Consider the following 27,001-nt stretch of genomic DNA (forward strand, 5'->3'; position numbering starts at 1 on the left):
ACCCGGTATTGATTAAAAATAGGAATCTTTCATACATATTTGTAAACTTTGCCAAAATAGATCAATTGCTATAGAAATCCTCAAGGGCAACTTTAATCAGAGAAGCGTTAATTCTGGACTTGGATTATTTTCTTTCTTGGCCACTTCTCTAGACTCTTTTGAGTAATACTGTCTGGCTGTCATCTGTATCCAAATGACAGAATCCCAGACTGGTCTGGGTTGGGAAGGACCTTGAGCTCATCCAGTTCCAACCCACTGCCAGGGGCAGGGGCACCTTCCACCAGAGCGGTTGCTCCAAGCCCTGTCCGACATGGCCTTGAACATATATAGCAGCATATGTTCATATATAACATATACATATACATACATATATATATATGTATAAAGCCAATCCATTAGGATAGCTTTATGCAGATAACCACAAGATGACACCAGCCATGTTGTCAAACCAGTGCTTTCCTTTTCCCCCCCAGTCTTGTGGGAAGAACTAGATACTACTTTGTGCCTTTATTTTCTGTCTAACATATAAGACCTCTGAAGCAGCAACCATACCCTTTTACACGCAGCTTAGCTAACCTACACAAACTGCCAAAATAAGTTCCACGCCTGAAAATACAACCCCTGAGGCAAGCACAGGGTTTAACAAAGGTGCAGCGCAGGGACGGAGCATGCTGCCGTGCCTCATGGCGACGCTTTCCTCCACGAGCCCGGGCCTCGCAGCACGCTGTGGAAGCGGTTTGGGCAGCGGAAGCCTTCCGGGGCGGCTCAGGGCGCTCGGGCCGCCCTGTGCCACCTCGCGGGGGGAAAGGGCCAGCGCGGAGCCCCGGGGCTGTTCCCGGCCGAGCCACGAGAGGGAGATGCAGAACGCGGCACGGGCGGCGGCGGCCACAGGGCGGGGGGCAAATGGCGGCGGGGGGGGGCAAAAATGGCGGCGGGGGAAGGTGCGGCGGCAGTACAGGCATAGCTCTGCTGCAGCACGCTACGTGACACGGCTTTTCAAGAGATGTGAAGAATTACTACCCGTCCTCGCAGCACACACATCGCTGTAAACTCTTAAAACAGACTGCTTGCTTACCAGTTTAAAAAACTTCCTCAGGTTTGCTTTGGGGGTTTTACTTTCTTCTCTTCTGGGTTTCACTTCTGCGGCTTCTGGGTTCTTACTGTCATCCTTGTCAGGAGCCGCTGGTTCTGAAGACATGTCTGCTTTCTCATTGCTTACCATCTCCGCTTCTTCCGATGTGTTCTGGGGTTGGTTTTTTGGTAAATAATAAGAGAGTGGGGAAAAATAAAATGTAATAAAATTCAGGCCTAATCAGTGAGGTTTTGGTTTTTAAAGGAGGTTACAACCAAAGTCCTGCAGCAGTGCAATATGTTGGTACATCGCTAACAAGTGTGGCACAAAAGCGTTGTCAGCTTCACTCTTATCTGTATGTGTCTCTTCAGGAACTCGATTCATCCCTACTGAAAATGGCATTTATATAGGCTGGTGGGATTTTAAGCTCTTGTTTATACTGAAGAAATAGGCTTTCCCGAGTTGCAGTGCCAGATCCCAAACACAGTCATTAATCTTTGATTACAGCTGAAAATACAAAGGAAATTACATACAGTAATATGTTCCCTGAGTAGATGCCACTCAGGCAAAACTGGTAAATACGAGAAAGATCACACCCTGGAGCTTGCACACAAGAACACAAATGGGATTAATTAAAACACACCATGGACATTGTTAAAACTGTTTAGCACCCTTCTTGGTGATATACAGAACATACCAGCAACGGCGTTCCCAGGCTGGCTGCATTCGCGTTAGCCCCTATACCCAGTTGTAAAGATATAAATGACTTCTTGAGGTACAAGGTAGTTAAGTAGCTCATCTATTACTTCACCTAATCCCCTGGGTCACAGTCACCCTCTTTGATAGTGCTGACCCTCATTTGAGTTCAAGAAAAGCTGGTGGGTACTCAGCAACATTGCCTCTATAGAAGGATTTTGGGTCCCACTGAGCCTTTGTGAATTACTGGAAAGTTCCTTCTATTAAAACAGCACTTCAACCAGAGGCATGCAGTGTGTACATTCCTCTGAAATATGGATCCCCATAAGATTTATTGATTAATCTCCTGCACGTTTCATTCCACAGCCCTCTCAAGGCTATCCTGGGAACGCTGAACGTGTTTAACCAGACAAGACCTGTGCAGAGCAGAATACGTGAGCAGGAGGCACATTGCTGCCGTAGGAGGTGGAGGCACAACTGGGCAGGAGGCTGCACAGGCATTTCCTTAGCTGACTACACTGCCCTGGTAAATAACATTCTTCTGTGCCCTCAAGAACCACTAATTAATTCCCATGCCACTGTAACTGTGTAAAGGCATATCTTCCCTTCTGCCATAAACAGAAGCTATTATGCTAATGACAAGGTAATTTGACCTGGAGCAAGCCCTTGATCATTTGGCAGCCTGTTACAGAAAGGTGCAGAACATTATAAAAGCAGGATATGTTACAACCTATACCTCCAATACTGAGTCAAAACAGAAGCAGTTACCCTAGGTATTGGCATTTCAACACATACTGCTGCTTAAAAATACAGCACAGTTACAGCTGAACTGTATATTATGGTTACTAAAGGAAAGAACTGCTGTAAATAAAGATCAGAATGATAGCTCACAGTTTTTACATGCACTTACAGGAACTCACGCATAAATTCATACTTGTAGTTCTTTAGATCAGTTTAATTTTAGCCACATGAATGTGAAAACAATTTAAAAGGTAATACCAAAGATTCACCCCAGCCCCAGATACTGACTCTGAGAGTGGTGAAAAAGGGATGCCTCCTCCAGCATCCATACAGTACTACTGCTCTCATGTACTTTTCCAGTTGTCTTCAACTTAGTAATTCCCATATAGTATCTTTGGTTTAATAGCCCTTGATGGATTTTTTTCCTACAGAAATTTAGCTAAACAATTTCCGAGTTGATGAAATTCCTGGCATCCAGCAGCATCCTGTGGCAGAAGATTCAACAGCTAAAATATGATTTTTATTTTGTTTGTTTTGGAAAGTAGTTTATTTCTGTCACCAAATAATTTTGATAGTATGCTTTTATTTTGAGCAACAACTGATCTTTTCTGTTCACCTTTTACGTTACAGTAGTCATTCTGTATGCTCTTGTCATCTTCCTTTGAACTGATTTATATAAGTTCTTCATAGAGAAGCCATTCAATACATTTATGCATTTTTCTGTCAGTGGCATACCTTTTAGTTCTATTATATTATTTTTGAGGTGAAGGGGACCCCACATGCAATATGGGACTCCCCATGAACTTCTACAGCAGCATGAAAGATGTTGCTTTGTTCTTTACTCCTCTTTTGTGGAAGAAATTAACATTTTGGGGGTAGGGTAGGGGGGAGAAAATTATGAGGGAATAAATATGCCTTGCTTCCGGCTGCCTGAGATGACTGCAGCCCAGCTTGCTTCCCCCTGGAATTCCAGATTTAATTTATATTTATGAATATTTTTGAGATAATCAATCTATAATAATTTTAATCTATATTTCCACACATACATGTAATCAATTCACCATCTATTTGCTTGAAGGAAATGATTCATTGCATGAGTTGAAACAGTGGCTCAATAAAGCAGCAACCTCGCTTCTAGGAGCTCATCATTCAAAGATCACAGTTTGGGATCATATTACTGCTGCACTGTTACAGCTGCAACCCAAATGAGTTTTGTCTCTCAAGCTATGCTTATGCAATGTTAGTGACACTGCTGATAACAAATGCGTCCTGGGGCGAAATGCCAAACTCTGAAAAGCAGTGTCTATTGAAATAAAAAGCTAAGTGACAGTCAACTATTCAGAGAGACTGATTAAAGTAATCAGTGACTTTTTTGTACTTTTCTTCCATAGGAAGCTTTAGGGAAGTGTAAATCCTGTTTTAGAATACCTTATTTTTGCCCTTTAAAAAAAAAAAAAACAAAAAAACCACCACCCTTATATATCCAATGTACCTTTGCAGTTACTTTAACTTGATAGTATTAGACATGTCCAAATTGTCGTGGAAGTTACAGGTTATCTTGTTTGAGATCTTAGCCTTGCTATTAAAAAAGTTACTATAAATTTCTTATTATCTGCAGGAATCATTCTTGTATACCAGTCTCCTTCTGTAAGACTGGATTAATTGATGTTGAAGATTTTCTTTTATGGTTCTATGGTTTTGTGATCTCAAAGATACCTCTGGAGGCATAGTCTAACCTCCTGCTCAAAGCTGCTGAGAAACTTGTCAAGTTAAGCTTTTGGTATCTGCAGGACTGGAGGTTCCGCAGCTTGTGTGCAATCGCATCAGGGTATTCAGACATGCTGGGACAAACAGAAACTCTAGAGACATCACAAAATCCTCTCAAATAAGACTGACCAAGGTGACAGGCTCTTGGAGACTGATGATACATAATCATAGTATATCACATACTTTTGAGAGGCAGAGAAGGTATAGTCTCTCAGTAGGTGGGAAAACCCCTTCCATTGTAGAAGGTTTTCTGACATACTTTGAAGAACAGAGTTTTTAATCTTTGTTCCTGTTTCCCCTGAGAAACTAGAAGAAATATTTCCATTTGTGCATTCAAGAAAACCACCAAGGTGTTTCTGGCAGGAATTGAAAGTCTAATAGGAAGAGCCTGACAAAGATGAAGTCAGTAAACTTCAAATGATGTTACATTAACCTAAACTGCTCTATAGAGCAGTGGGCTCAGTTTGTTCATTTTGCATAGGAGGAAACCAAATGTTTTACCAGCTTTCGTGACTAGTTTTGAGAAGAAAATGCAATTTGTGTATTATAATAATTTCTAAACAGCTTCATGAGTCTTTGATACATGAATGGTCTCATTAAAACAAGTTATCTCCTTATAACTATAAACTACATCAACTGAGGCTGCTGCATTTGTGAGCCCAAATTCCTCCTCCAGTTTCCTTAGACATGGATTGTAAGAAACTTAAGTAAGCAGCTGTTGCTGTTATGCACTGCAGAGACAGAAGTGCTGTTGGGTTATTTTATTTTTCTTTTTTTAAAGGCACTCTGCCAAGCTTAGAAAACATTTCAAGATACATTTGTTTGAAGGAAGATGAGCGCCATCCTTTGTTCTCCCTATTACAGAGCTAGCTTTGTTTTCTTTTCCAAAGTAATATTTTAATTTATCTGTGCTAGTGGTGTTCTATAAGAGTTTTACTAGGCTCTTTATTTCACTATGTTTGCAAAGCATTCTTCCATTTCTTAAATGATAGTGGTCCTAATTTAATCTCAGTAATAAACTTACTTAAAACAGTTGTGGTGAAAAGTTTGTGTCTATTCTTTAAGTCATCTTCTGGTTCTTAAAAACCCTCTTATAGTTTTGTAGAATTGTTACCATAGCATTTTCTTATCTAGGTTCTTGACCATATAAATAGTTGCCTGGTGAGAGTGTAACTTATTTTGTAACCCAGATAACTTTGATAGGAGTTTTCCTTTTGCTTGCTGTATCTTTTCCTCAAAATTGATGTAAACACTATACTCTACTTTGATCTTGTGCTGGAGTCTGAACTGGCACTCTCCGCTACATTTCATTAGACGCAAGGAACAGTTCATGTTTTCCTGGGTCATACCTTCCTTATGAAACAGCTTTACTTTTATCTTAAAAATATATAGGAGAGATGACCTTTTGCTCAAGAAATTTCCACTTAAAAGGGCAGTCATGCTTGAGATCTGTTCCTGCCGCTTACAGGCTCACAGGCAGGAAGCAGGGAGGGTTAGAAAGGCTTTAACCCACCTTCTTGCCCTCCTTTGCCAAAGCAAAGAGGTTGCTGCAGTTAAGGTAGCTCTGCTTTAGCCATGAACATGCTTTCAGTCTTCTACCCTAAAGCCCCCTGTGACCTGCAGCTGCTGCTTGAAGGTGGCACTCAGCAGATCTTGAGCTATAACAGCTCAGACTATTAACCAATTAGTATTAACCACGGTTAAACCACACTGGTCTGTAAACAGCCCAGGAGCTAACTCATAAATCCTACTGGTTTTATTCGCTGGGTTGAGGTGGTTTGGTTAAGGGCCCTCCCTGATGACAAGAAGGCAGCTATGCCAGTAATCAGGTTGTGAAATGGTCCCCAAAAGCCCATTGCTTATTGTCCTCCACACTCCCACAGCCAGAGGGAATTCTCTTTCAAGTTCCTTCACCCAGCAAAAACCAGCCAGAATCCCCTTTTCTCCTGCCTGACAGGTGGTATATTCCAGGATAAGAGCAGAAACTTAGTAACTCATGGGTAATTTTAACATTTATCCTATACATTCCACCCAGATCTTTGCCTTCCTATGGCAGAGTATGGTTGCAGACTCAGCAAAAAAAGGTGTTATTCTGCTTCACTTAATCACTAACCAGTTTGCTGTTTGTATGATCAGTACATAAATACCCCTCAGTAAAAAGGCAGTGAATTTTCTGCATTTGTATGGCAACAAAATTGCAACAGGTTAAAATTCTAGTTCTTGAAAAAAAATACCTGCTTTCAAATGATAATTCCCAGAGCAGTCTAAATAATACTCCCTCAGTAACCTTCCTCCATTTACTGGCATGTTTGGATCAGATATAAATGAAGCATCACGTTTTTCTGCACAGATCAAATACCTATGAGGTCTTGAAACCAAGTTTCCAACACAAATATTGGAAATTACTAGCTCTAGTTTTCTATTAATATTACTTAGTGTTTGCAAAAAAAAAAAAAAAAGGGTTAGCATGACAAACATTTGGGTAACAGTTAAGAAAATTCTTGAAATTCAGGAAACGGAACAAGCACAAAGTGGTTTCCATCTAAGGAGCTGAATTAGGGTTTTTTTCTTCCCCCTTTTACATATTTATTCATCTGTAGTCAGAGCAACAGCATTAACTGCAGTGTGTTGACAGGCACTTCGTTAGCTTTACTTTGAAGTGGAAGCTCATCAGAAGGTAGACATTTAAGAGACTGCCTGGAAAGAGACATGCTGGATCTAAATCCCAGATCTATTGAGTGTTTTGGTTGCTATTTGTTATTTCAAAAGAAAAGCTACACGTGACTGAACTGTACACCTATTTGAAACAGTCGCTAGCTTTGATTCTCTATCTTAGCAAAAGGGCAGTACATTAAGTGTGCCAGAAAGAAAGATCACTGCAGAAAAAGAACTTCAAACCAAGCTGGGTTTGAGGCTGACCTGTAGTCTAAGGAATTTTTTTTCCCCCACATTTATCCTTGGGTTTTTTTTTTCTTTTGCTCCAAGCTGACTGGGTCACCAAGGTCTTTCATCAAAGGAAATAGAATATTATTCTCTGTCAAGAAAATCCAGTAAAGCAGCATCAGCCTTTTATAGGTAAAGATTCAATGCTCAAGCAGATAGGTATTTTTTTGTTTGTTTTTAAGTTCACAGAATGGTTTGGGTTGGAAGGGACCTTAAAGCTCATCCAGTTCCAAACCCCTGCCAGGGGCAGGGACACCTTCCACTAGAGCAGGTTGCTCCAAGTCCCATCCAACCTGGCCTTGAACACTGTGAGGGATGGGGCTGCCACAGCTTCTCTGGGCGCCCTGCACCAGCACCTCATCACCCTCACAGGGAAGAAAAGCTTCTGCCTAAGAGCTCATCGCAATCTCCCCTCTGGCAGATTAAAGCCGTTTCCCTTGTCCTGTCCCTACATCACTTGTCCAAAGCCCCTCTCCAGGTTTCCTGTAGCCCCTTTAGGCACTGGAGCTGCTCTAAGGTCTCCCCTTCAGGAGCCTTCTCTTCTTCAGGCTGAACCAGCCCAGCTCTCTTAGCCTGGCTCCAGAGCAGAGCTGCTCCAGCCCTTGCAGCACCTCTGTGGCCTTCTCTGGACTCTCTCCAACAGCTCCATGTCCCTCTTGTGCTGTTGCCCCAGGGCTAGATCAGGGCTGCAGGTGGTGGTCTCTCCAGAGCACAGTAGAGGGGGGAGAATCCCCTCCATGACCCGCTGCTCATGCTCTGGGGATGCATCCCAGCATACAGTTGGTTTCTGGGCTGCAAGCACACATTGCGGAGACCAAATTCAGTTAATCAAGAAAACTTGCAAAAATATTTGATTTTAGCACAAATCCAGACCCAAGAAATTCTAATGACACAGAAGTGGGTTCATTTTACCCATTTCAGATTTCACATACTATTGTGATTCAGTGCATTTGCGTAAATGATTTGACTAGTCCTTAATAGTTTTGGTAGTAACCAAAACCTATGGAGTTGTAGAGAGTTCTCTACAACACTTTCCACTGATGGAAACAGCTGGTATTCACTGTGGGCAGAACTTACATTATGAGGAACGGGTAAAATATCTATAACTGGGTTAGTTTGTATCCATCTTTCAAAACGAAGTTCTGAAATCTTACCAAAGCCTTACCAGAGCCATTTTTTTTAAATCAAGTATCACCACCAATGTCTCCTTTACAGGAATTATTTTCACTGTTTTTTCCCCACAGGAATATGCGCCTTTCTCACGTGCTTTTTCTTTTTTAAACACAAAAGACCTTGTTACTTGATTATAAAATTACTGAACTTCAGACCAGATTTATTGCTCTCAACTTTACACTGAAATTGCATACAACTGCCTGCCAGAAGGCCTCTTTTTTTCTTACTTCATCCTGATGTTCAGTATACATCCTGCTTCCCATCTCCATTTTCAAATAATCCAGACTACTTAGAGGAGGAGGTTTCTGGAGCAATAATAACTATATAAAGCCCTTCTCTTTCCCTCCTTTTCACAACTTTCATTCTACACACCTGATTTGCCCAGTTCCACAGGAAATTAAGTCCCAAGTAACAAATATCTCAAGCTTAGACTGTTTTCAAACATGTTTACTCTAAATAGCTAAATACCTTCCTTTCTTAAAATCTAGGTAACATACTCAAACCGTATCTCCAGTAACGCTGTTGAGTAGGGAAAATGCAGCTAAAGAAGCTGCAGGGCTAGTTGCTCAGTCTGCATCTGTGCGTTTGGAAACAGTTCATTTCTGGGATCTGAACTTGAACAGAAGCCCAGGAAAGCAGTTATTCAGCATGCAGTGATTCAGTAAAGTTTAATACAGCAATTCTCTTAAATGAAACAAGAAAAACGTAATCCTTCAGCTTATAAACCATAAGGATCATGGAAACAGGAACCACGTTTTCAAAGTTAGTCCTAATTTTAGTTAAAATCATTATTTAACTTGAGGAAAAATGTGTTTTCCCAAGCAATCAACCTCAGTTCCCAAGCCGAAGGACTGATCCACTCTGGTATGGAACTTTTTCTATTGGGAAATAATAGACCCACCAGATTTTCAGATTCCAGGTTTTCAGACCTTGATAAAACCTAAAGCAAACAGTTCTTATAAAAATTAAATGGGTTTTTGTAGCTGCATCTATATTAACGATATAATTTGGTAAAGAATGCTATAATTTCTGTGGTTTTTTTCTTTTAACAAATGAGTTGAATTGACAGAGAACAACATTCCTGCTTCCATAGTATCATTCAAAAAAATACCACTGACAGGTTTAAAAGGCTTGTTTACAAGATTTTTCTGCAGCAGCCTAACTCTACTACTAGCCATCTGCCTACCCAAAATTCACGTGTTTGTACATGCATGTATTGTTTATGCCCCTCTTGCATTTAGCATATGGGATATGCTCAACTTTGAAGATTTGACAGCTTTACTATATTGACTTAACAATAACACTAGATGCTGTGTGAAGATGGAGCTGTGGGATGGACCAGCTCTCAAATCCAGACATACCTTTTTCCAAAAGAGCTTGCTCAGCGGCATGGGAGCAGATGATGATCTCTCCTTTGTCACCTCTTTGGGGGCATCGCTGGCCACTGACTGCTGTTGGGCTGCAGCCTCGGGGGCTTTTGTACTCTGCTTAGTTGTCTGTGGCTCTTGAGAGGAAGGGACATTTTTGTCTGATTTTACAGAGGTAACAGGCTGCTGTTCAATGCTCTAGAAGGAATCATGAACACACAGGCTATTGGAAATGTGCAAAGAACAAGATACTCCTGCAAACTCAGGCATCATCTGGTGCAAGAGACAAGCATGCAGCAGACCACCATTGCACAGGACACACAAGGCAACAAGGTGCAGCTCCTGAGCTGTGTCCCTGTTCCTTTCAAATTAGTGTCTTGAACAGAGAAAGCAGATTACACAGCAACCCACCCTTTGTAACTGAAATGGTTAATTACTAAAGAAATTAAAACACTGTCTTTTAGACTAAAAATGACAGTGAGAATAATTCCTCTTTAACTGCATTACTCATACAGATAACTTGAATCATCCTACTCACTTTGGTATTAGTTGTCTGTTGGGTCTCTTTTGCAGCCTGAAGGGAAACAAAACACAAAGACAAGTCTGTCTCCAGCAGTGTCAGTGCTCACAGTTACACAGTTCAGGAATTGTCTGTGTCACAGATTATTTTATTTTTAGTGAATGTTTGTGAAAGTCCTGGCTCCTGCAACCATGGAAACTGATCTCTAGCACAGGCAAGGCTGCCTTAAGGGACTGCCAGCTTGCATGCTTCTACCTGCAGCAGCATTGCAGCCATGTGTCAAATTGCTTTGTGCTCACACTGCTGTTCTTGCAGCCCTCAAAATGTGTGTGTTTACGTATGCATTCCCAGCTTCTTCATGTGAGACATTGTGCAGGATTTTAAGATATTAAGACAGATTTCTGAGCTGTGCCTGCATCTGCAACTTCCAGTGCACATATACAAGCCAGAACTGGGTCTTTTCCACTTGGTAATTGCATACCAGTCAGGGACGTGCTAATGTCGCCTCTGACACGGGAAGTTTTGCTTTCTGAGATACAAAACATAGGCAGATGGCTGCCTGGAAACGAAGGGCATAGAACAGCAGTGGCTTTATAACTTAAGAGTTGCAGCTCTACAAAGAACAGCTCTGCAGGTGCTGGAGGTTGGTTTAGTCCATCCACTCTCACTTTTGTGTGGGAGGTGGGATTTACTCTTTTGTGAAAAGAAATTATTCACAGTGATGGGGCTCCTGGTTTCATCAGAATGCACAAAGCCAGGAAGAATCCAGTTTGTTTAAACTCCTTCTTGGCCAGTGATTCATACCAGTATCTATTGACCCTAGCATCCAGCATAGCTTACACTCAAGACTTGTATCTAAGCCGTACAAAGAGGAGCAGCAAGCCACAACCTCAAGTAAATGGAAGCCTAGCATCTCTGGGTTTAGGCAGCCTGCCACATGCTTTGTGGATCTCTTGAAAGAATAGGTGAGAGTTATTTTGCAGGAGCCAAGAACTTCTTTTTGTGGTTAACTTTATTAAACAAGGTACAAAGCAAGTGGTAAGCAGTAGTGAGATAGTAATGCCACAAGCCTTCAATACTAGTGCTGAAGATAAGTAATTAACCCTTCTTTTCCAAGTAAAAGTTCCATAATTTGGTACAGTTATACTGCAAAACTGGCATGCAGTGCAAAGTAAATATACATGGATGGGAATAAAAACAGACAGGGAGCCAACTGTCAAATGCCATCCAAACTCAGTCTTTGAAATAAAATGGCCAAATCACATTCCAGCAGCTTGTGTTATGGTTTATATTAGGATGCACATTGCTGTTTGAAAACAACATTCACAACTTGCTTTAAAGTTAATACTCATGTAAACAATAAGACACTGAAAAACAATGGTTTTGTTAACCTAATAGTCAATCTGTTCTTAACTAAGCTACAGAGAAGCACGTTTTGGAAGACTTGCAGAGAAAGAACTTTCAGAGGAGACAGTGAAGTGCTTAAAACTAAATACAAATACATATATTAAAGTGATAACTTCAAATAAAGAAATTCATAGCCTATTAATCCAGCTGACACATCATGCTGAGACATTTCAAAATAAAAGGCATAAGCTACTTTTTCTTTAATTTTTACTAGAGGTGATAACTTCACGGCTTGCCTGTTACACCAGTGCTCCAATTTGAATTTCCATTTTCAGTCAACCCTACAAGCCAACTGTTGGCACCATTTTAATCCATCTCCTTTCTCTTAATATGTCAGAAATGATACCTCAGTTATTGCTTCTGTATTTTGTATGTGGAAGGAAAGCTGTGAAAATAAATTTTGAAACAGGAAAACTATTTTGGAACTAATGTCATTTTACGAGACAGATTTTATTGGTGTAAAAATTCAGTGCTGCCATATTCCTTCAAGATAATGGCCTTCACTCCAAACCAAAAGTCTTTAAAATTCTATCTAAAAGCCTAATGAAAACCAGTTGTATCTCCCAACAACTCACTGCAAGATTTTTAACTGCTGCAGAAGAGGCTTATCACCTTGACAAATTCTAGCCAGGTGTGGTTTTTACCAGGAAGCCCCAGTTCATCATGAACAAATCATTCCTGTTTGAATTGTATTAAATATCAAAACTATTAATGTAGGATGTGCAAGATGAGATCTTAACTTTAAGCTGCTGGCTAGAACTGTAGATTTGAAGCCATTGACAGGATCATTATTCCTTCAGTAACATGTGGATGACATCTCAAAAAAAAAAAAAAACTCAAACAGCAGCAAGAACATTTCTATTTTGAAAATAACTTAAACAACTCCCTTTGACTTGTGCTGTTGATTATAAAGCCCCCTACTCACCAGAAATTCCATGTGGGTGTGCTGAGTGAGCATTAAATATTAATTACTTTCCTCCCCCAGTGGAAGGGTCTCTGCTTCTGCATTCTTTGGGCTAGAAAGCTACAGTTCTCTGCTTCCCTGCCATAGAACAGCATGGCAGATTATCTTCAGAGAATGCAGAAATGACCAGATATGGACTGTCAAACAAAAAGTTTTCAGTGATTTCTTTTTAAAGATAAAAGCTAATGTCCTCTGAAACAACCTCTTGCACAAAAAGCATTTTGAGCAGCTTTAGAGCATCCTCAAAAACCACTTTTCCCCTCCAGACTAAACTTAGAATTCAATCAACAATTACTTGTTTTCAGTGAAAACTGTTTCTGAAGGAAATTCCATGTTCTAATCTTCTCTGTGCCATATCAGATGCCCCCGTTCACTCAATCACCAGGCAGTGTGGACCATAAAGCCTTAATTGTGATTGGACTGAACTATTAAACTTGTCCTACAGTTGCAAGCACTATTCATATCTATGTAATTCATTGTTTGCCAGTACCTTTTATTTTACGTGGCCAGGGAAGTTTAGTTAGCATTAGCAAGTGTAACTAGGAAGCAGGTAGTGGGGAAGGTTAGAAGAATCATTTCAGAATCCTGAATTCACAGATGGTATAAAGAGAAATGCTGCACACGCAGATTGCTTTCATAATGCATGGCACGGAAATGCTCATGCCAATAGTTTTCAGAGCGCTGCACAGCTGGCCAGATGCTGATTTCAGTTACCAATTAAGTAACTTCACTCTGCGACAGGAGCCATCTGTTACTGCTCAGGGTTCTGTTCTTGCTAAAGTTTCATACAGACCTTATGCCTAAAGAGTTTACTAAATGTACTGTGTCCTAGCTTGGGACTCTCTGCCTTCTTTTTCTTGGCTCCTTTAGTGTGGGATTCAGGTGCTGTCTTCGGAGCAGGTTGCCCACCATGGCCTTTTTCCGCTTTCGATCCCTTTTGTACAACAGCATTTGAAGTTGAGTACTCAGTGCAAAGTTCTCATTTGGTTCATGGAAGACATTCAAACACTCACATGCAGTATTAAACCCAGACATTTCCTTTTAGCTCTGGACAACAAATTACGTGTTCACTCAGTTCTCCTTAGACATTTTCATGCAAGTAGTGAAATAAATATAAATGGTACACCAGTCCAGCTGCCTGAGCATTAAACCACAACTTGGTCCTTAAAATCTTCATTAAATTGAGACCCAAATTCCACAAAGGCTGAATTTGTAATTTAAAATTTTAAAATAGGCAGCTATATAAGTCTTTGAAAGCACTTTCATTCTTTTTAGTGCAGTATTATAGGAACCTTTAAGTGTTTTTCATAATGCATTATTTAGGAAAAGGGAAGTATGTATATTCGTTATATGTGCCATCTATATATTTCAAGTTTGCTCTAATGTTCATAAAATTAGTCAGAAATGGAAGCATCCAAAAAAATAGTAATTGATACTAAGTGTTGAATGAGTGCTGCTTCCTTTTCATTCCAGTTTAAATAGCTGCAGGAGGCACTTGTTTTGGGAGTCATCACCCACTGATATTAGAGACTGGATCTCTAAAAAACTAGGCAGCCCACTGAAAATTCCACTAGAAAGGGCTATAAAATAAAGGAGTATTGATAGATGCCTCTATGGAAAAAAAGTGTCCACCCTCCAGGTAATTCCCTTGTCCCTTTGCAAGTCTCATTCTGTTTTGTTTTGCATTTGTATAGGGCAGCTTCCAACCAGTCAAAAGCTTTAAGCTTTGTTGACAAAAATTTCCAGGAATTGCTAAGTACAAAGAGACCCAAACTCCACAGAAACAATCAGCCTACAGCATTTACCATGTGAAGTACCAAGCACTGTGGTTGACTGCAACTAATAGGTTAGAAGGTCCAGCGTACAGAATTTAACACACATGAGCATGTGAAGTTGAGATCTTGGTCTCTAGATGGTTTCATTCAATGCAATTATAAGCTCCCTACAAAGTGCTTCATACCGTGAAGAGGCTGTGGCCTCTTCAAAAAATCAGCCATTTTTCCCTGTGGTGCTCTGTACCATTGTCAGTATTCCCAAAGGTACAGTGAAGTGGGAACAAGTCAGGATTTGCGACAGAAGGATCTGGGGCAGATCTAATCCAAACATCATGTTCATTAGTATGCACTTGCCAAGGATCAATTAATCCAAGAAAGGATGACTCAACTTACATAAACTCCCCTGTTTACAGAAGAAATGACAGTCACTGAGGGAGTGCTCAGGCTGCTGAAAGCATGCATGCCTTTAGCCAGCTGATTAAAGCCAGAGGCATCACTGATGACAGCATGTTGCTACAAAACCCACCAAGCTCAGCTTTGCTGATGCCACAAGACCTCCGAGTTTCAGCAGGAAGGAGCATGTTGCTGTGCTTTGCAAGCAAAATTATAAGGATTTATAAGGAAGCTTGTCTGCCCTCTTCACCATGAGAGAGCCCTGCTGAGGCACACTGGGAAAACATCAGCCCCTGTGTGATAAATCCCAGCTTTTCCCTGCAAAAGGGGTGCAGGAGCAGCCAAAATGAAAGCATGACAAGGACTCAAAGACAGTCCCTGTGCAAGCCTAACCACACAAAAACACCCAGAGAAGCTCAGACTATGTGAAGGGGAAAGCCTCACTTGGGAGCATATCTTTACTATTAAGATAGAAGTTATTTCTCAGGGGGAAAGTTACCATTGTTTCATTATACATAGTAGCTGGAAAATCTGCAGCTTTTCTGTATGGTGGTTGATAAATTAACCTTTTTAACATATTTTCTCTTTAACATAGTGAAAATGTCATTCTTTGTATCAAGAAGATAGTGAAGATAAAGGAATTCCACAGAAAAGACCTCTCGTTTAACCTGTCTATAAAGTTTGCATATCCTGCTGGTCCCCTGGATTTGTTTATCCTTACAGGTGTGAGAAAACCAAACCCAAACAGCCTATTTGTTTCCAAATCACATTACACCCAGACCAACAGGCACCAGTTACAGAAACACGTGGGTGTGCTCGATAAAGTCAGGTATGCAAACAGGACTGGACGCTTCAGGAGTTACTGAAAGTGCTACAAGTCTCACTGAAACCATGCAATTTGATAACCACCTTTTCTGGATATCTTTGAAGACCTTAGCCCTGGTTAATGATTTCCAGAGCCATTGAGCTATAATTGAGGAGAGATGTGTATCCCCCACACTTCCTGGAAAAACTGACTTAATTTTAGTATCAGGCATATTAAAAAATTAATGGGACAATAGATGAAAAATAAGATTGAAAACAAAAATATTGATGCCTGTAGTGATTTTGGCTACCTAGTAGTTGCATGGAAAGACCATTTTCTTTTGTAGGGTTTTATACTTTATGTGTTAATTAAACTTTATCGCAGGCATCACAATAACAGCTTTAGTTATTATAGCAATAACAATGTGTAAGGACACATAATCTGGAAGTTCCCTGTTATGCAGTGATATGCCTGTAAGCCATGGAAACACTGGAAGATCGAAGACAGCTTAATACAAATTGTCTCACTTCTGCTTCTGTTGAAGGTACTGTAAGTTTTGGCACAAACAGAACAGGAAAAAGGGGGAAAGGAGGCGGCTTTAAACACCTATATTTTTCCATTTTTAGATGACTGTTTTCAACTTACTTTTTACAGTTTAAGTTTTTCCACTTTATTTTACAAGATTGTTAAATACATTGGATCAATCTGGTATTTTCAATATCTCTAATAGCAAATGAAAGCTATAATAATGAAGTTTCTCTGAATTCACATGTAAAGGACCAGCACTGCTTATGGACAATAAGAAGCACATCTCTTCTTGTCAGTGGAATCTAAGAACAAATGGTTTGTTAAGAAAGGCAAGAGGCCACACCTGCCCATTGCATGGAGGAGTGTTTCTCAGACTGGTTCTGTACCTGTCCACCCAATACAGATTTCAGTTCCTAGCAGGAACATCACACACTTGCAGTCAGCCCAATGCATTTGTTAGAATAGCGAAGTGTTCAATTCACCCTGCTTAAAATACAAAGCCCTGATCCGTATCTCTGTGTGTAAAGGGGAAGAGTCCTGGGCAGCAGTTTGCTGTGGTCTCAGGAGGATTTCACTCCAGGACCTCTAGTTTTAAACCAAGGACAAGTCAGAGTAACAACCAAAAGCGTTGCCTGGTCATCATCAACCTCGCAGAAAAGTGCTACAGTTCAGATGTTGGTTGTAACATAAGATGTGAAGAATCGCATTGTTTATGCCCATCTTCCTTTCAAATTTATTCAGGAGAAAAATATTTAAAATTACTTCAAGTGATAACATCAACTGGGCTAAAAACCAACACAATGAGGAGGAAATAGTGTCAAAAACATCTGGTGAGCAGCAACAGAAAGAGGAATCTGCCTACCTTGTCTTCAGAATCACTTTTGGCTTCAGCTTTGCTTGGGGAGACCTTAAATATATTTGAGAAAAAATAAACAGTCACACCCAAATCAGTCTTGTGAAAGATCTGAAGATCAGGTGCTTGAAACTAGCGATTTTATTCTAACAAAGGTGAAATAAGCACAAGTACTGCTTTCCCCCATATGGGGAAGTTTGTAATATAAATGTCTGCCAACAAATTAATGGCAAAAATGAAAATATCTGGACCAAAGAAATGTCATTCAAGCTTATACATCCAATTAATCCATAAAAATGTACTTTTAGAGCTATTGCAAAATAAAGTTTCATCATACAGAAAAATCCTTAGAACAGGTGAACACCTCCAGGTCAATGAGTGCCTATGCAGAAGTGGAAGTTTCCAGATTAGGTCATCATTTGATCATAACTGCACTGTACCTACATATCATCTAAAGTCAGTCTCTAAGGTATCTGGCTTCATTACTTCTCGGTGCCTGTGGACAGTGAACACGTTACATTTAGCTCATCGTGTCCACATGGGGTTTTTGTAAGCGATTTAAAGCATAGCCTAGAGATGAAAAGGAAAGGCAAAAGCTTACCAGTGTTTTAAGGAAACTCATGATGGAGTTATCTACTGCAGCAGCTGTTTGAGGGCTTTCTTGTTTTCCCTCTGCCGTTTGAGGTTGCTCAGCAGTGAGGCTGTTGACACCTGCAGAGTCCTGCTGTAGGTCTTTTTGGTTGCAGGCATCTATCTCCTATGAAAAAGGGGCAGAGTTCCTTCAGTCCTAGCTTGCTTAATTTCCAGTGGAATGCAAAAGTAACATTTGTGACTTGCATTATGCTGCCGAGAGTCACAACCCTAATTCCAACCATACTTCTCCAGCCTACGTATTCAGAACAATTGAGCATTTATACATCTCTTTCTCCCCTCTTTTCTAATATATTCGGCATTTCCCATTGGTTGAAGGAACATTGTTCTCAGCTACCGAGTATAACAAACACAAGTTGCACACAGCATCCCAGACACCACCACTTTTCTCTTTTCAAGGCTGAACTTGTGAACAAGAACAAATGCAGAGATTTTGGCCTGTCATGGCTCAGTGTCTGACTGTACCATACAAAGATTGCTTCAGATACTCTGTATTCTGCATTTCCAGAAATAATTTTTATCTAACACAAAAAGCAACAACCCGAAGGAATTCTTCTGAGTCAGATGGAGCTGCCTCCTCTCTTCCTGGAATTACAGTTCCCACAGCTCAAGAATGTTTCTTGATGTTTTCCAGTGCTCAAGCACTTATCAGTATGTAATAGTAAGTCACACAGCTTTAGACACTTAAACAAGGGTCTGATTCTCAGAAAACTCTCTTGGACCAATTTGGGAGTGCTTGGCCCCCTCTTACACTGAATTTGACTGCCATTCTGTCCACTTTCACCTGGAGCCTGCACAGGTAGAGCCATCACAAAAGTGCAGGACAGAGCAGCATGAGGCAAGTCCTCATGTCCCATAATATACAAGTGTACTGCATCTGGCTAGTAATGCCTGTTACAATAATCCTCCTTCCTTTTGTCTGTCTACATGGTAAGTGCAAGGCTGGACCTGTCTATTATTAAAGTAATTTGTGCCCAGCACAGTGATGGCCTCCACTCTGGTTGGGGATTTGAGACCTTATTTAACAGCAATCATTGCAGTGCCATAATTCTCCAGAAGTTACCATCGCCAGATCTTTAGACAGCAGTACACGTCTGGTCACTTCAGAAACAGTGACTTGAGAAGCAGTTGTTAGGATACAAAAATGCCCAGATTAATCCAGAAGAAAAAAATCAGAACAGAAAAGAAAACTGACGAGCCTGTCCATGTGTCTCCAGCAAACAACATCTTCAAATCACTGCTCTCAGACTACCTGGAGCTCTAAATGACACCAAGTTTTTTTTCCTAGCCTGCCAATTCAATGTAGTTCCAGGCAATTCCCACTAAGTTAAAATGAAGTTGTACTCCTGAGAACCATTCCCTGTACTGGGCCATGATATTTGTGTAGGATTTGCAGAGGTCATACATTTCCATAGGTCACTAAAGGAGGGAACAGACTGAAGAGAAACGTTTTAAAACTTCAGAGGGCTAATTTGTCATCACGAAAGATAAGCATGGAGTGGCCTGTCTCCATCAGCATTTAAGAAGTTAAAATGCACAATTGCAAGAATAGACTTCTGTCTAATTCTCCACCCACTGTTTTCCAAGTTTACCCAGGAAGAAACGCAGCACAGCAGCTGAGAGTGCTTCAACAAGCTATTTAGAAGTTTCTTACAAGGGTCTAACACTTTGCCCAGCAGCCAGTTACAGGCCAGAATGGCTCCAAGAACAATATATCCCATGCAGAACATGCGTGGCCAGGCCAGCTTTGGCAGCCCTGCTTCCAGAGATGCCATCTAGAGAGCCTGGGTCATATGAAGAATGCTGGCTCTGTTTCAGATATAAAGGGGCAACAAAGGCATGAGGCAAGAGACCAAAGAAGCAGGAGGCAGAAGATATGTTTCTAAATAAAACCAACTTCATAACTCAACTACTGGGTGCTATCAGACATCCTTTTTCACACACACAAGCCCAAGCTCTGGTGGTGGGGTGCACTGTGTTTAGGAGGAAAGAATCTTTTGGCTCAGTACTGCAGCAAAGAGCAGTTAGCAGCAGCAGGTACCACCTGGGACGACCTTAGTGGTGATAGGTACCACCTCTAGTAACACTAGTTGTTCAAGGATATCTCCCTGGAACACACACTGCCCTGCAGAACTGAAAGCTATTGCAGCCTATGCAGAACACAGGTATCACACCATCATAAAAAAATCTCTAAGCCCTGACTTGCAGAACACAAATGGGTCCTTTCGTGACCTCCTACTGCATGAGGAACCCTACTCCAGGATTCCCAAGCTAAGGCTGCCATTAGTGATGGAGATGCAACTCAAACCTAGACTTTGATAGATGCTACGATCTTGGCCTTTCATGGGAATACTGCTGTAGCAAGGAGCAGAGACTCAGGCCATCAGGCAGAGATAATGCGGAGTCCTACAATGTCACATTTTCAGAGCTGTAGTCAAATAACCATAAACCCCTCCCTCTGCAGCAGCTCACTGCAGAATACACTGTGCAAAGCCCCGGAGGCAAATAGTGAAAGAAAACTCTAGAAATAACAGAAGTCAGCATTAGAAGTTAACAGATACCATGTAAATGTTCAGTTAATTCCTCTGAGGAGCCAAATTTGGGGGTAATAAACATCTTAAATACTTATACTGTAGTTTCAGTTCAGTCATTAGAAAAACATAGCAAAAGAATGTATCCTTGCCAGCACTTTTGTTTGTATGAATCATGGCTCAGTGAAACATTTCAGGCATATAATTTATCTTTTCTTTGGCTTACATAGTAAATGCTTCATGAATTCATGAATTCTGTCCTTGTTTTAATTATGCTGTGTTCTGAATGTAGTTTTGTAGACCACAAAAATAAAGAGTGGTTCACCAAACACAGAATGTTTGTGCAGCTCTTAAGCTACAACTGTGGAGCCTCTCTCTTACTTACCAGCAATGCTGTTTGTTTTGTGCTGGCACTCAATTCAGGGAAACTTTGCTTTGCTTTTAGCTTCTACAGATACTACAAATCATAATCCACAAAAAAAAAAGGGGGGGGGGGAAGAAATTGTTGGCAGCAATATCTGGATTTTTAGTACGATTATTTGGTAACAGTTTGTAGTTACTACAGTAACAGCAATTAAATTAGACTTGGTCATTCTCCCAGCTACAGGAGAACCAGCAACTTCAGTGGGAACAGAAGGCAACTGTGCTGCAAGGCAGAATCACAGCCTTTGTTTTAGAAATGAAGTTAGTTTGACAACATATCAGCAGTGCTTAATCACAGAATGGTTTGGGTTAGAAGGGACCTTATTTTTCCCAGAAAAGGTCCTTAACTTCTGTGCTGAACATCTATTCCGTTTCATATTTGAAGAATCAAAGATAGAAATACTCCAGAAAATTAAGGATAAGGTTACATTTTCACTCTCTCCTGTGATACAGTTCTGCCATTCATTTACTCTGAGCAACTCAAACCTGATTATGAGTCCTCAAAAGATTTTTTTGTGGTACAGCTTTAAGATGGGAGACCTGTCCTCAAGCATGTCAAAAGCTGTTGTGTGGGCTAGGATCCTGCAAACACACACATAACAAACACACCCTACAGCTGATGAGTGCCCAGGATTTCCAGGTTGTTTCCATTAGCAAGGTTCAGGATGTGATAGATGTAAGCTGAGGACTGGAGCAGAGATTCAGAACTAATGAGAAAGCAAGGCGTTATTGATAGAAAAAACTTTCTCTGAGAGAATGCTTCCAATATCTGTTTAAAACGGCAGAAAAAGGCTTAGGTTACCTTGTCCTATTGCTTGTTATAAACATGTGCTTAGCTGAGCTTTCCCAACATAACTATTTGCTACCAGCAAATGTTTAACTCTGACTTGTGGTTAAAGCTGCATCAGACTGCTATTCCATTAGAGTCTCACACTCTATCACTTTAGCAGCACAAACTGTGACCTTTCGCACTTTGTAGTTTGCGGTCATGGCAAAACAGAAAATAATGAATTCTGCATTTAATTGTAAGAGTAAGAATTCTTGTGAGTCCCAGGAAAGGCTATTCTTTGTGTGTATTAGTCAAAAATATCTGCAGGAATTTACAGTGTTGAAAAGCTTCAGTCTTATAATCTGTAGACAGAAGTATCAGTATTCACTGAATAGGTTATTCATTCTGAATTATGCACCCTGTTCTGTTTATGTAGTGAATGACTTGATATGCTGCTAGGTTGAGACTACAGACTCTTTAAATGCGCATATATAGCTGCCTGAAATACCAGTGATGGGTGCTGCTTCTGAAGGGCAATAGTGAAAAATGCAACTGTTCAGTCTTACAAATTACTTCAGAAAAATATCACAATTTATGTAAGAAATATGATCTTCAAATGGGAGGAAGCACAAGATAGAGGAGACAAGGCAGAACTGAAATTTAAGAGACTTTTGGGCACATCTTGCAACGTCATCAGTGCAAGCAGTGAGCATCTTGTGAAACACATTCAGTACTATTCAAAGCACTACCAATCATACAGCTGTCTTATTTGTAAGCCCGCACAAGGCCAACAAACGCAGTTACTATTAAAATGGCGTTTACAGATTGTGATGAGGGAGCCATGCAGCTAGTTTCTCCCTACTGCTCCCGACGTTGGACAGTATTTGAGCTAGATCACCAATTAGTGCCTGCTGACACCTCTCCAGCAGAGCTAATACAAGTTGTGACACTTATCCCCATCTGCAGGATGGGCTTTTTTCAATAGATAATCACTTGAAAATTAATCCTAGAGTATATTTGCTGATATCAAACTTCGCAGGAAGCGCAAAATCTAAACCCAGGTCTGTTTTCAGCTCCTCTGAGTAACGTGCTTTGAGGCAAGTTAATTTCTTATATCATGTTTTCATCCTGTAAAATCAATTCTAAGGGACCATGTTTCCTTGACTGCAGAAAGAATAAGATCACAATAGCTAAGAATGCAAAAGTTGCTACTGCATAATATTCCTTACCCTGTTATGTAGGGCATGCAACAAGCAGCTATTGCTGAAGAGTGACTACTTTAAGAATGGCACAAAACATACAAGAGAACTACTGTAAAACCGTCCAGTGTCAAACTCCAAGCTTCTAAACCACAAGAAACAATTTAGTTTCAGGTATTTTTGCTTTCACTCATAGCAGACTGCTGTTCATCATCCTGGCAATTGAAGCATGAACACAGTTATCTTGCCCAGACCTTGCAGAGGATTACAAGTGAATTTAAACTCGAGGTCAGATGGCAGCATTTAGTCATGAGGCAGGCATCAGAACTATTCCCACTCCGCTTTAGGTTCCTCTCCCATACCTCTATTCAGCCACCCCACAACACCGACTCATTCACACAGCATCACGGCATTACGTTGTCCCGTACTAGTAATATTTCTAAGAGGTTTCATTAGCACTGAAATGGATATTCCTACTCAAGCACTTGCCTTCCCCTGTGGGACACTGTTTGACGTGCTCTGTAATCCAGCAGTCTCTTTCACTGTGATATGCCCGTCAGGAAGGTCTGAAGTCTGCCTTTCCTCCTGGGTATCAATTTGCGCTTTACTCCTTTCCTTTCCCTTCTCCAGCTTGAAGATCCTGTCAAAGAAGGTTACTTGTTTTGGCTTTGAGGCAGCTGCATCCTCTCCCTCAGGTGTCACCGATGCCACGAGACCGATGTCATGAAGGGATGGTGCCACTGGGGCCTGGGTCAGGTTTTTATGTGCTCCTTCCTCCCACCCAGCTGCCGGGGGAACCTCCGTGCTGTCACTTGGTGCTTTGTTCACTCCGGGTGCCTCCGAGCTGACATCAAGTTTCCCCGCTCCAACTGATGAATCCGTAGCTGGATCTTCGGTACGCCCTGGTACAGACCAGGCAAACGCAAAGACAGAGCGGGGTTTAGCAGATGGCAGAGCTCTGCTGGCAGCGCTCCCGAGGCTCTGCTCCATTGTCTTGGGGGAAGAAACGGCCACATTATCCTGTGCAACACTTGCCTTTGCATCCACTACAAACAGAAGCATAGAACTGTAATTATCCAGCACAGCAAAGGAGTTATATCAGTTGTACAATTAATTATGGAGACCTCGCTCTTTAATAAACTAATTGAGATGTGGAGCCTCTGGGAGGACTACACAGAGTGCATCTTCTTGACAGACCCCGTTGTCTTCCTGTGCTAAATACAAGCTGCCACTCACTGATCAGACCTGCCTGTGTGATTTTCTTCCCTGTCACTCCTCATTGAAGTCAGTGTAAGTTTAATGTTCTTCAGTCTCCTCTCAACTGCCAAAGTCAGGTAGCAGCCCAGGTGTTTGACTGCCAAGCCCAGTGGACATGCTGAGGATATTTTACTTCCAATAAAGATTAAAGTAGTGAGGTGCAGGTAAAACTTGAGACAAAGTTATATTAATATATTACACTTTCCTCTGTCAAAGCTGAATGGGAAAAAAGGGTGGAAACTGCAAGGATTGATCTTGTTTCTTGGCTTGCCAAACTCCTCACAGGGTTTTGCAGTCATAACTCATTTGTCCAGTAATCTGCCTTGTTGCCTGCTCTCCATAGTGCAGTTTCTACTTGCACTTCTCTATTGTCTGTAGGTTAGCTTAAGCCTGATTGGAATACTTATAAATCACATCTGAGCCAGGCTTCTTATCCTTGTGTTTCTGACTCTTCTTACCCACAAACTGCTCTTAATCACATTTCCACCCCCCACCACATTCTCACAGATAATTTTCCCTTGACAGTCACACTTCAGATGTGAAAAAATCTTTCATCTGTAAAGTATATGTTATGATTTGATATTACAATGGCACTTTGATAACAGAACTGAGGTGAAAGTCCCCAACACTGTATGCAGACAGGAGAAGGCTCCTGCTTTACGGAAGACAAAAGAAACAAGAGACAAGAAAATACAGCACTGTATATGCTTTGTGGATGGGAGACTGAATCACAGATGGTGTGGTGTGAAACCCCAGTAAACAAGAGGAGGCTTGTTAAGAGGTAAGCCTCACAGCTTCTCCTCAGATGAGCTTCTCTTCCCTACTTTGACTAGAATATAGATCTGATTTCTCTGTCAATCATCACCACAGATTTCAAGGATGGATGTAGATCAGCTTCATTGCAAGTGAAAACCTGACAGTCTCAGTCTGACTTGCTAAATTACAATTTTAAAATTGACAGGTTTGGTGGAAAATTGAAATTATTTCAAATTATAATTGCAATAGTCTAGTCAATATTATGCCTTCACATTTTACTTTAACAGCAATAAAACCCCAGATGCCAACACATCCTGACTCAAACACCTGCCTTTCACAGCACAGACCTGCAGTGTTCAGTTTCCTTTTTAAGGTAAGGAAAGCAGAATATCTGTAGATCACAGCTTCCAATACTACCCCTCAGCTCTTCACAGCAAAATTATCCGAATGTTCCACCCCCTGAAAGATTTTGCTTAACACCACACAAACATCAGCAGATGCTGTATAACACATCCCTGCATCCCTTTGATACTGTCCCCCTGCGGCAGCGCCCAGAGTCCCTGGTCATGTCCCCGGGAAATGCAGAATAGAGATCCGGCATCCAGCTGTGTCATCCCCTTCCCCACAGCCTTAACTCTGTGACTGAGCATCCCTGCTAGACCCCTGCTTCATAGCTCAGGGCTGGTCCTGACTGGCAGGAGGTGGGAGCTTCCATAAACCATAGAGGTGAGAAGTGCCAGCATGAGCCTCAAGCGACTTGACTGAAACACTGGCAGCAGCAGAGGGGACAAAGCAAGGGCTGTGGTGGCAGGACCCAATTGCAGCCAGCATTTTACCAGCTGCTGGGGAGCTGGCTCCTAACTTCTTCACTTCTAACCTTAACATGACGTTTGCTGCTTTCTTACTGTGTTTTGGTCATATTCAAGCACACAAAGGAACCAGAGTGCCTCAGTACAACCTGTTCTGTCCAGGTAAATAGATTTTTATTCCTTTGTGTGCACTCTAATAGAGAAAATTTCTTCCCCTGAATTCTCTCTGTTGCTATTTATGTGAGAAAACAACTCACACTGGCAAGACCCTTTGATAATAATATTCTGCAATATTTCATGAGTACTTATTTCAGTGTACTGACATGCAAAGAAAAGGTACAAATAAGTAGCTGCCCAACGACCTATTCAGCTCTTCAGTCAAGGCCACTAAGTATCAGTTATAGTTTCCTAAGTCTCCTGTAGTAATACATGAAAAAAGGGAAGCATTGAGTTCTAATTATAGTTGGAAACTTGGGAAGGAATCAAAAAGCAAACCCCCAGCTAAAGAAAGCAGAAACAATATCCATTGGAAAATAATTGTAATAGATGCTAAACTTCTGCTTTATGTAACAGATAAAAAAAAAAATGCACAGGAAAACTGCCTTTAGTATAAAAATAGGAATATAAGCTCATCATTAAGAAAACTGACCAACCGAAAAGCAGCTCATGAACCTATCAAGCTCCTTTTATCTCTAATTATCATGGAAGGAATGAAAGACCTGGAAAATATCACCAGCATGAGCTCTGCAGCATGTCTCTTGTGTCAAAACAGTTCAAACTGCTCAGACACCAGGCAATGCAGATCCCACCACCAGGAAGGAGATGCTGCTGTGGTGGGATGAACACAAGAACTTGACTCATGCTGTATTCCCAGCAAATTATGAAGGAGAAAGGCTTTGAAATGGCAGTACTTGGATGAAAAGTGCATTATATTTTTGTTTTTAGAGACACAGACATGCCATTCTTTCCAAAATTATTCCACATTCCAGAGGCAGAATTAAGGATAGAAGCAAAACATCCTAAATTCTAGGCCAGGTCTGCAAGTAGATCAAAGCTGCTCACTTAATGAGATTAATAACTGCTCTGAAACTAAAATCAATATACAATTTACAGCACTGCTGCAAGATTGCATTTCATACTACTACTACACAGGCATTTCCCTTTCAAGTATTTAATAAGAGACAGTCACAGTGCAGATTTGTCCTTCCTTTAGCTTCACTTTATCAGCATATTGAAAGGCAATGCTATGGCTGCACATAGCCTCTCTTCTGTAAGAGCATATGCAAAATAAGATTATTTACTGTGAAATTTGCTAGATTAAACCAATTTTTTCTTTAATAAAAACTCTACAGAAATGAGTAATGGTTAGTGCAGTATTATGTCAATACCATTTCCCTGCTCAGAAGTAATTGCTGACAGACTTTCTCCCCCTTCCTTTTGTATCCTAGACTTCAGCATTTTAAGCACTTCCATAGGCTGTGGATGAAGAACAGCACTAAGTTTGCTGACACAGAATGCGACCAAGTCTGCAGAATTAGCACTGCATTTTGAAAAGCAAGTGCTTAGGTTCTAATAAACAGAGCCAGCAGATAAAATGTTATA

General features: G+C 41.0%; 1 protein-coding gene across 3 annotated transcripts in view; it reads right to left on the bottom strand.

Annotated features, from left to right (window-relative positions):
* BCAS1 (brain enriched myelin associated protein 1) overlaps positions 1-27,001 on the bottom strand; it is a 52,905-nt gene that overhangs the window by 14,777 nt on the left and 11,127 nt on the right. For 2 of the 3 annotated variants that reach the window (XM_065691686.1, XM_065691689.1), the window contains 7 exons: positions 23,067-23,623; positions 17,606-17,761; positions 17,014-17,058; positions 13,444-13,584; positions 10,298-10,333; positions 9,754-9,957; positions 1,076-1,243 (listed from right to left, as the gene is read on the bottom strand). In XM_065691686.1, the coding sequence (XP_065547758.1) occupies positions 1,076-1,243; positions 9,754-9,957; positions 10,298-10,333; positions 13,444-13,584; positions 17,014-17,058; positions 17,606-17,761; positions 23,067-23,623 (1,307 nt within the window). The remainder of the gene's footprint in view (positions 1-1,075; positions 1,244-9,753; positions 9,958-10,297; positions 10,334-13,443; positions 13,585-17,013; positions 17,059-17,605; positions 17,762-23,066; positions 23,624-27,001) is intronic. The other variant, XM_065691688.1, reaches the window with a different exon arrangement.

Source organism: Lathamus discolor, chromosome 11, assembly GCF_037157495.1.
Source record: "Lathamus discolor isolate bLatDis1 chromosome 11, bLatDis1.hap1, whole genome shotgun sequence".
Lineage (NCBI taxonomy): Eukaryota > Metazoa > Chordata > Aves > Psittaciformes > Psittacidae > Lathamus > Lathamus discolor.